Genomic DNA, 10,777 nt, shown 5'->3' with positions numbered 1-10,777 from the left:
AAAAAAAAAAAAATGTGGTATACAGATACAATGTAATATTATTGAGGAATATTAGGGAAAGGCTGACTCTAGCCTCTGTTCCTGACACTCTCTTCAACACACAACACAGAATAGAATTCACTTTCTGACTAAAGCTATGTATGTTACACATTTTTAAGATATGCTTACTATACCTTTAACCATTTGTTCCAGATTCTCTAAATAAAATTTATATTGGCTAACCAAGCCTTCTTCAAACTCTCTTAGCTTTTGAGTTTCCTTGCGGGTCTGAAAAGAAAAAAAAAATGCAGCCATTTTTTAATATGAAATCCTTAAATCAGCATAAATTGTGATTATATATCAATACTGCAAAAATAAACATTAAAAAATCTATTATTATTTCCCACCTCTAGTTTTCCAAAATTTGCAGCTTATTTTGTGCAATAACCATAACTAGCATTACCTTGGTAGATTTTTCTGCTTCTGTGAGGGGTCGGATTTTATATGAAGGAGTAATATCTTTAAATAATTCCATCAGAGAAATTACCACCAGCTTTCGAACTGTAACAGCTACATCAGGATCCTGTTCCATTAGCATGGAACGTAATTCTTTCAATTTCTTAATCTGTAAAAGAAATAGCTTACAAGGCTAGAGAAATCATGGTAAAACAATAATGAACAAATGACAACAGCCCCACAATTTACACAATGACTCACCAGAGTCTAGACAAACTTTCTATAACTCGATGCTGCACATTACCAACAGATACATCACTGAAGTTGTAAGTCATAATTTTGTTAAATAAGTTAAAAAATATATAGACTTAAGGGCCTCCCTGGTGGTGCAAGGGGTGAAGGGGATAGTACTATCAGGCTATCCTCAGCTACTGCAGCATGAGTTCGATCCCCAGCCAGGGAGCTGACCCACATGGTGCAGCATGGTGCAGCAGGCCTCTCCTGTCTCACCTGCTGCTCCCCTCAGCAGTGCATTTCAGTCAATCTGCCTGTTCTATTCTTCACTCTGTGAATCCCCTTACCACCTACACCTCTGGCCTAAACTCCAGCTCTTGTATTTATTAATAAATTTTTTACAAAAGTATAGACAGATTAGACAGATCAAGAGACAGACTTAAATAGCTTAAATTTATTAACTTGTAATTTAAAAAACTGCAAATTCTACCTATACTTTCTGAGCTATATTAAGATACACCAAATACATTAGTCATCTATCCATGAACTAAATATATCCATTTGACTCCAGTTCAACAAGACTCACACAAAGATTATATGATGTAATGCAGGAGTAAAAAAACAACTTTAAACAAATGTACTAGGTTTGATAAACTACTACTGCTGGAGCAGTATCTTAAGAAGCAACAGTCTGGTTGACTAGCAATGTTTATCACCATAGCAACATAAATAAGCCACTTCTGCAATACCTGATGTATGTGAAATGAGGCATGAGGCTCCAGACTTAGAAGACCTGGGTTGCATGTAGTGTTAAAATATGGGGGGAAATCACTTAAATTTTTTTAAGGTTCAATTTTTCAGTTACAAGTGAGAACTAGTCCAAATTCCCTTTCCCAATTCTGTTTCAGATCTTCCCCTCACTTTACTGGAAAAGAATAAGCAACACTCAAAAGCATATTCATGAATATTTTTCTACAAATGTATATATCTACCTTATTGTCCAATAAACAAATATTTGTCATAGGGGACACCAGCAAAACAATACCCCTTTATGACTTCATATGTAATTTATCATTAAGTTCTTACAACAAAGTTTTTTTTGTTTTTTTTTTTTAAAGATTTATTTATTTGTACATACAGAACTGGGGTACAGGCCAGAGGCTCAGGGGCGGTGAGAGACTTCACCAGAGACAGAGCGGGGAGCAGAACAGGCAGATCGACGAAGTACACTGCTGAGGGGAGCAGCGGGCGGGTCATGGGAGGGCTGCCACGCCATGTGGATCACGGGGCAGGCGGGAATCGAACTCATGCGGAAGTGGCTTTAGCTTCTCAGTGCAGTGCTTTAACCCGCTGCGCCACCAGGGAGGGCCACAACAAAGTTTTTAAGCAGGCACCATCTTTTTAGAGAAGAAAATAAATCTTGGCCAATGCAACATGTCAGAAGTCTGATAGTCCTCAGCAAAGAATTAAATCTCAGGTTTCCTGAGTCCACACATTATAATGATCATCTTCTTCACACTATACCACAGACAATTATCTGACCAATTTCACCTAAAATATTTTCCACTTACAAGTATTACTGAACTGGGCCCTCGTTGGTGGCGCAGCAGGTTAAAGCACTGCACTAGAAGCTTAAGCCACTTCCACATGAGTTTGATCCCTGTCTGCCCCAGAGGAGATCCACATGGCGTGGCAGACCTCTCCTGACCCGCCCGCTGCTCCCCTCAGCAGTGTACTTCCTCGATCTGCCTGTTTTGCTCTCTGCTCTCTCTCTGGTGAATCCTCTCACCCTCCGCATCTCTGGCCTGTACCCCAGTTCTGTATGAATAAATAAATAAATCTTTAAAAAAAAAAAAAAAAAAGTATTACTGAACTAATCCCACTGACTTTGTTTCCTATTAAAAACTCTATAGATGAGCCAAGCAAATTTGCAAGTTCCTCCTCTCCAATATAATTAATTCGTATTTTACACTTACAACTTTCAGAGTTACAATGTTAAGTACAACAGTTTCATTTAGAGGTGAGAAATGTAAGACTCAGTTTAAGTAGCTGTAATAAGATCTACAGAAGTAAAGATTCAGACATAGGATTAAGCTAAAGTTCTGTCTACTCTTATCCTAACCCAGTTACTATGTGTTGTGTGTTCTTACATATAGGTTAATAAGAGAATCTTAAGTATTAAAACCACATATAACATGAAGATTCTAAAGAAGTTAATGTTACTTACATTACTTTCAGGATCTGATAATATGGCAGATGCCAAGACTGCAATATGCATTTTCTTTTCCTGAAGTTTCCTCTTTCTCTCAATTAAATGTTCTTCTAATGTCAGCTCTCTAATGGGCTCTTCAATAATTTCTGAAACAGAAGAGACTTCCTATCTTATTTACTATACCCAAGAACGTTAACCAATGTAATAAACAATATTGAACACTTGCCATGAGACAAGGTTATTACACCTCATCCTCTCAAAAATCACACAAGGCAGGTCCAATCCTTAGCCCCACACTGTAGATAAATAAACTGAGGCAAAGGGAAAGTAATTTGGTTAAGCTCATAAACATGGCAGAAATGAGATTCAAACCCAGAGAGCCTGACTCAGAATTCATACTCTATATTAAGCCAAAAAAACCACAATTCATATTAATTAAGGGAAAGGGGTAACAGACATAGTTTTTTAAGAGTATGGAATACTCTCCTTTGTTTTCAACTCTATACAGTTCTTTGAGCTATGCAAAATCTGTCCACCTTAAGAAAGTCATAGATAGTCAGATTTCATAAAGACCTAATCAATCTATAAAAGTTAAAAAAGTTCAAAAGTAGTTGACTTGTAATCTCATTTACACTAATAAGATATGTAAGTGAAAGCAAATTTAACCAACTTATTCTATCTCAGACCAATAGTTTCCAACAATGTTTTCAGTTTAATTTTGATTAGAATTGCAGTAGCTATTAAAACCTACATGTAATTATCTAAAATAGATATAAAGTACAATTTCTCTCAGAAAGACCTAAAATGATTTCATAACCATAGAATCATTTTTGTAATTTTGTAAAGCTACTTGTAGACAAGACCTTCACTTACAAAGAATTCAAAACTGCAGCAATATACAGGACTTTTCATGCCTGCCTAGATATTACACACAAATGAATAAGATTTTTCCATAATAAAAAGCAACAAAGAATCAAATTCCATAAGGTGAGACTTTCAAAATATGGAAAAATGTTCAAAATGACAATGAAATCACCAGTACTCAAAAATCCACATTTCAGATTTCACCTATGATTCACATTTTGCACTGCATACTATTTACTATGCCAAAAAAGGGTAATTTTCAACTAATAATTTACTAATTGTAAAGATGCATCGTCTTACCTTCTTCAAGTTCCATCTCTTCTTGAACCTCTTCTTCTTGGTTACTTTCAATAACTATATGGAAAATGTGTATTATAAATGTGATAAAGTATGTAAGTGAGGGACATCACAAAGAAAAGCAAAGAAGTGACTATAAATCCCAGGGAGTTAGTTACTTTTGTGAGGAAGGAGCAATAAGTGATTAAGGGGCATGCCAGAAGTATCCGTGTATGTTACTGGTGGTTTATGGTACAGTGTTTCATAACATTGGTTCCTGGACTTTTCTGTGTGTTTTATTTCATAAGAAAAAAAAAAAACACATATAAGAAAAAAGACTGACCAATACGCTCTGATTTTAGAAACAACAGGATTTGGTGAAATGCTCTGAAAAATCACATTAACCCTGCAGTTTCAATGGTCCTCACAGTAAAATAGACACCCTAGATAATTATTTCTGGCCAAAATCATCAAGCCTGGTATGACTAATTGTCGTTATCTCTATTTTGTAGATATGGATAAAAGTCAAAATAAAACTAATTTTAAATTTAAAAAATGTGATTCTAGTAAGAAACTAAATTGAATACACCAGCTACTTAGATTTACCTGGTTTCTCCCTGGTCTGTGGAATTATACCACTTTTATCTTTGATAGGAAGCAAGTGAATCAGTTCCTTCTCTGGTGCAGTTTGCAGAGTTCTTGGTATTTTTTCATATTTATCTATAACATGTTCATGTTTTCGTTTCTTGGCATGAACAGGTTCACTGCCAAAAAAAATTTCAATTTTCAGTGTTAATGTATTTTAAAAGGAACCTAGAAACCTATCATTTTTAAAGTACAGAGAAGCTAACTACTTAGCGAAACTTTCAACACGTATGTAGATTATAAGCACCTAGACTAGGAACTCAAAATAGTAAATGAATAAAGGAACTGCATACCACAAAGATGCCATCTATAGTACAGCTAGTTTTCTCTTTAGATGCAGAATAAAGGTGAAAGTTACAGATCTGATTTTGATGTTATCTGACTTTCCCAAAAAAACTTCAGAGTGCAGTATGGACTTTGGTGTCAAAAAAAATCTAAGTTTAAATTTCAGGTCCACTACTTGTAACTATAGGAAAGCACTAGTTTCCCCTCTGAAAATGGGAATTCTACCTACCTAAAATGTAAAGAACACCAAACGGTGATCAAAAAAGAACTGAGAATTATTCCACAAAGAGAAAAAAACATTCTTCAGAGAATAGCATTCTTTCCACCTTCCCTCTACTTCACTAACTCAAAAGAAAAAAAAAAGATGCACACTAAATAAAATCAGCTTTACTTGTGAACATTATTTAGAAAATAAACACACTGTGTTCAGAGCTGAAGGTCTTGCACAAACCACCTAAGTAAAAATCAGACACAAGTGTTTAATGCTGAAGGATATGATTATATTACATGAAATCATTACCTAGAAGAAAGATCTCTTGTTAGAAAAGATGCTCTTTGTCCTAGATCCTTCAATAACTGTAAGTCATCTTCATCCATCATATCTAAAGGAAGCGCTTCCTCCTCTTCTTCCTCTTCCCTCTCAATCCGCTTAACTGTTCCACCACAAAAAAAAAAAAAAAAAGAGAGAGAAACAAATATTACAGATGGAGGACTGTGCATTATTGTGTTCCAATCAGAAAAGTTTATGCCTCTCTAATACCTGAGACCAGTGTTTTGGGACATACTAGACAATTCTTTGTTGTACTGGGATGTCCTGAGCTAGGCAAAATGCTAGCATTTCTGACCCTTGAAAATCAAATGCCTGGGCTCTCCATGGTGGCACAATGGGTTAAAACACCACATTATGAAGCTCTCTGAAGCCACTGCAGCATGAGTTGGAAACCCGGCCAGGGAACTGACCCACATGGCATGGCAGACTCTCCTGACCCACTCTCTGTAACCCTCAGCAGTGTACTTTGTCAATCTGCCTGTGCTGCTCCCCACTCTGTCCTCTCACCCACCACACCTCTGGCCTGTACCCCAGTTCTGTAAGCATAAATAAATAAATCTTTTTTAAAAAGAGAGAGAAAAAAAAAAAGAGAGAGAGAGAAAACCTAATGCCACACAAGGGCCTTCCTTCTTGCCTAGAGGGTAAGTCTCAGTGGCATCACCACTGCAGCTTAAGTCTGATTCCCAGAGAGGGAGCTGACCCCCCTATAGCATATCAAACCTCTTCTGTCTCATCCACAGCTCCCCTTAGCAGGTTGTCTCAGTAAATCTACCTGTTCTGCTCCCCACTCTGTCTCTGGTGAGCCCTCTCAACCTCCACAACTCTGGCCTATACAAATTTATAAAAATTAAAATAAGGGACCCTCCCTAGTGGCACAATGGGTTAAAGTACAGCATACAAAGCTAGAAGCAGCAGCTTCAGCTTGAATTTGATCCCAGCCAAGGAGTGACCCACATGGCCCACTGCTCCCCTCAGCAGTGTATTTTGTAGATCTGCCTGTTCTGCTTCTCACTCAGTCTCTGAATCCTCTCACCTCCCACACCGCTGGCCTATACCCCAGTTCTGTATTAATAAACACATAAATCTTTAAAATTTTAAAAATAAATGCCACATAGCTGGTACACACCAAAATCAAAAGAAAGCCTCCAGTTTCCTAATTTCCAGTCCAATGACCTTTTATACATTACATCACTTTGCAAAGTTATCAAACTAAGTATGTCAGGCGTAAAGAATGAAGTGAACAAAAGAAGACTGAATAATCAAAGGCAGTCAAATACGAATACCCTGCAAGTGTGCCAATAACAATATAGAACTGGTCAGACTCAAAATGATCATATTCTATAGCTGTTTTGAGTAGTTGTAATTCTTGGATAGTTTTACACAACAATAATCCTGACAATTATAACTCTATTTCACTCCAAATTCCCAAGCCAAGGAAGCCAGGAATTTACAAAACTAAGCTAGCCGTGGCAACACTGAAAAATGCACCAAAAAAGAGCAATGTTCTTACCTCAGCTAACTGCCAGTGAATGGGAAGGTGGCTGGACAGCCCGGGAACAAACATTTACGTTCAGGGCTACTCTTGCTTTCCAAAATATCGTAATCTACAATTCTGCTGTCCATACAAACTAAAAGCAGAGGCTCTTTTACACAATAAAAACTATACTGAAGTATTTTCTCATATGAGTATAAAGCAAATTATCTTTCCATTACCTTAGTTATTGTTAAAATGAGTACAAGGACAGTGATTTCTAGAAAGTAAAGTGATTTCATAAAGAATATTTTAGAACAAATCAATGGAAACTAAAGCACATGGATATTTTCACAAGTACCTGGTCGTTTTCCTTTTGGGTCCTCCAGTGGAATGGGCTTCTTAGACACAGCATCTTTTACAGCTTGCCTTAGTTTCCTCTGTTCTTTTCGATACTTCTTGAGGGTGCTTTGTTGTTTAAATTGTTTATTTTTAAGCTTGTTTTCAAGCTTGACTTTACTGGTTTTTATCAATTTCCGAAAGCTTGGGACCTGTTTTTTATTTCTTCTCTAGAAAACAACAGAAGAAGCACTGCCTATTCAGAGACTGAAGCTAATTTGCCTTTAAAATTAAGTTTATTACAATTTCCTTAAGCCAACCCCACAATTTTAAAGTCTCATAGCCATGAATATTGCATGTAAAAGCATGGGGGGGGGGGGTCGCGGGGGGGAACTCTACGGTATTAATCCTACAAAATAGCCATAAGGTATCAGTTATTCAACTCAATCCACAATTATTCAAAAGAATTTTAACCAAAAAAACCCACTGATCTAACGGTAGTTATTTCTAGTCAGCTCAACACCTCAGAGCAAAAATGCTAGCTATCTTTAGCAATAAGAGAATAGTGTGATTATAATAATAATAGATACCATTTACAAACTGCTACATTATCCCAACACAACCTAGTTAAGGAGGGATTTCTGTGATCATCATACATGACTGATGAAGCTAAGGCTTAAAGAGATCATGTAACCTGTCAAAGACCTTTAAACTAAAGAGGGCGAAACTGAATTCAAACTCTCCACCTGGTGAACCCTAGTTTCGAAAATCCGAAATTCAGAGCTAACTCTAATTTCTGTAAAAACCGGGGCAAGTTTCTTGCTTACACCCTCTTTAGACTTCATTGGCAAAATAGCCTGGTCTCAGGTCTCAAGACTCAAAAACTCACTGAGGCCAGAACTCTGCTTCTCTTCAATAAAATAAGACGTTTCTAAAGCCTGTCTCCAACAACCCTTCAAAATCTGACATCCGACGGATACTAGCTGGGACTCGCAGATCTCACCCCCAGTGGCGATGGAGGCGCACAGTGGGTGAAGCGAACAGTCAGATGTAAACCTGACAGCCAAGAGCGAGCCCCAATACAACCTAGGTCACCGCCCCCTAAACGAGGGCGAAGACCAAGCCACAAGGCTAAATCAGGCAACGACTGTCAATCAAAGGCGAGAGGAACCGGCTTCTGAAGACTCACCGCCTTCATCCTTACGGCTGATGGGAGTCCAGGCCCGACCGATTCTCCAGGCGCAGGGAGGATCCAGGTACAGCGACAGGATGAAACACGTGCGGAAATCGCGACACGCACAGAAGCCGGAAGTTATCGCTGGCCCCTCCCCATTCTGCGTTGCCGGAAATGGAGGCGGGGCTTCCATAGCCAGCGTCGGGCTGCGCCCTCTGGTGACGAGTGCTGCGCGACCTGGCTGCCCTCCGCCGAGGGCTGTGCGGGTCAAGGACTGGTTTCTCCCGAAGGATTTTGCCTCTTCTCGGATCTTGTGACTCTTTCTCAGTGTTGGAGAAATCAGTCTTCTACTCTCAGGACGAAAGAATTTGATCTTACTGCATTTTATGCCTCTTCTCACGTAACTTAGCTTTCTGTTAAAGGTATACCGATTTTTGTAGCTGTGTTTCTCAGTAAAATCTGGAAGGGCAGGGCACAGAAAACATTTTGTGTAATGCTGGCCCTTCAACTGACTCTGGGCGCTCCTGTGGAGTGGGGAAGGGTTTTTCGTGAACTTCTGGTCCTCCAAATTTGATTCTTGAAGTTTTATTATTTTTTTTACAGTTTTTTACCGTTGTCTGATAGTTGTATCACAGATCATTTGCATATTTCAAGATTTAACACCTATTACCTCTGTGCAAATTCTGTGTGTTTCGTGACTTCCACCAAAGTCACTAATGTTAACAGGAAGAGTTGCACATTGCCAGAATATGTTTTTCAAATGTTTGTGTTATGTCTCAAAGGCTTTTTTTTCCTGAGTAAGAATTCCACTTCGGCTTGTTTTTTTTTAAGTATGATTCATGAACACATTCTTGAGCCTGGACTGGCAGTTCTGAGCCAGGTGGGAAAAGCCAGCAGAGGTTCATAAAATTCTGAGTCCCCTAGGGGAAAGTGATCTGAAAGAGCCCCAGAAGAAACCTGCTGATTTCTGGAACCTGTTTCAAAAACCAAGAATCCCATTATATCAGGAACTTCTCTTTCCTTCCTTCCAACTTCCCCAATTTCCCTGTGCTTGTTCTGTTTCCACACACATTCTCAGAAACAGTCCTGTCCCCGAGGAGTATGACTTCATCAAATAAATTGAAAACGTTAGCCTAGCTCTTCCCAAGTGCCTGAATTCTTTCTCAAACAGCAATTTATCTGTGGTCACTCACATCCTTCAAGCTTTCTCTCCAGTCTCTCTAAGGCTGAGGCAGGCATTCCCCTTCTGTTCAAACTGACTTTCTTAGATACCTGTATAATTAGTTATCCCTTCTCCCGTGTTCTTTATCCTCCCTAATAGGTTCTGCCTATGAAAATACTCAGATCCATCCTTGCATTTTTTCCCTAATGGCTCTCATTTTAACTTTTTTATTTTACTCCTTCCCTGATTGTCCTTACTTACAAAAAAAAAAAAAACTAGTATTCTCCTGGTGCCTCCACTTCCTTTTATCCTTTGTCTTCTATGTATCATCAGTTATCACAGCCCAAGCCAGTGCTAGCTTTTTCAGGAATTAAGTCATACTCTTGGCTCATTTTAAGTGTATGATCAACTAAAATCTCTGGATCATGTTGGAAGTAATTATTACCAAGTTAAAAAGTCCTTTCCCATATTGCATTGAGCTCTCTCTGTTGTTTAAAAACAAAACTATAAATGGTCGTTTACATGATTCCTACTTACTGCTTTTTCTTATTTTGTCTTTTCATTTTTGAAATCTACTATCTCCAGTTTTGTGTCATTTTCCAGTCACTCAATCCACTGCTGTGCTCAATGTGGCTCTACATCCTCTCAGATCCTCTAGACCTTTCCTGGACACTTGGACTGAAAGGGGCCACTGGGTTACCCAAAACTAACCTCAGAATTTGTAACCAGACATCCTGCAAGCCCTTTTGAAGGTTTGTTAAGACTTAGTAGATTCTGTCCATAACATCCCACTGAAACTGCTCTCATTAAGGTCACCAAGAACCTCCAAGTTATTTTTTCTAAGTATGCACTAAATTACATCATCTTTTTTTAACCTCACTGAATCCCTCTAATATATTTGCATTCAATACTACACATTTCTTCTTTCTTTTTTTTTTCTTTTTAAAGATTTATTTATTTGTGCATACAGAACAGGGTTACAGGCCAGAGGCTCAAGGGAACAGAACAGGCAGATCAACGAAGTACACTGCTGAGGGGAGCAGCGGGCGGGTCAGGAGAGGTCTGCCATGCCATGTGGTCTCCTCCGGGGCAGGCGGGAATCGAACTCATGTGGAAGTGGCTTTAGATTC

At 38.5% G+C, this 10,777-nt stretch overlaps 1 protein-coding gene across 1 annotated transcript in view; it reads right to left on the bottom strand.

Annotated features, from left to right (window-relative positions):
- Positions 1-8,597, bottom strand: part of NOC3L (nucleolar complex associated 3 homolog (S. cerevisiae)) — a 20,913-nt gene extending 12,316 nt beyond the window's left edge. The window contains exons 1-8 of the mRNA XM_004680607.2: positions 8,501-8,597; positions 7,334-7,541; positions 5,472-5,604; positions 4,628-4,785; positions 4,046-4,099; positions 2,897-3,027; positions 443-604; positions 174-267 (exon numbers count right to left, since the gene is read on the bottom strand). Coding sequence (XP_004680664.1) covers positions 174-267; positions 443-604; positions 2,897-3,027; positions 4,046-4,099; positions 4,628-4,785; positions 5,472-5,604; positions 7,334-7,541; positions 8,501-8,509 — 949 coding nt within the window. The 5' untranslated portion in view covers positions 8,510-8,597. The remainder of the gene's footprint in view (positions 1-173; positions 268-442; positions 605-2,896; positions 3,028-4,045; positions 4,100-4,627; positions 4,786-5,471; positions 5,605-7,333; positions 7,542-8,500) is intronic.
- Between the last annotated feature and the right edge of the window lie 2,180 nt (positions 8,598-10,777).

The sequence above is a fragment of the Condylura cristata genome, unplaced genomic scaffold, assembly GCF_000260355.1.
Source record: "Condylura cristata isolate star-nosed mole 26May11 unplaced genomic scaffold, ConCri1.0 scaffold00011, whole genome shotgun sequence".
Taxonomy (NCBI): Eukaryota; Metazoa; Chordata; class Mammalia; order Eulipotyphla; family Talpidae; genus Condylura; species Condylura cristata.
Note: the sequence above shows the minus strand (reverse complement) of the source record. Positions and strands in the feature narration are given on the sequence as shown.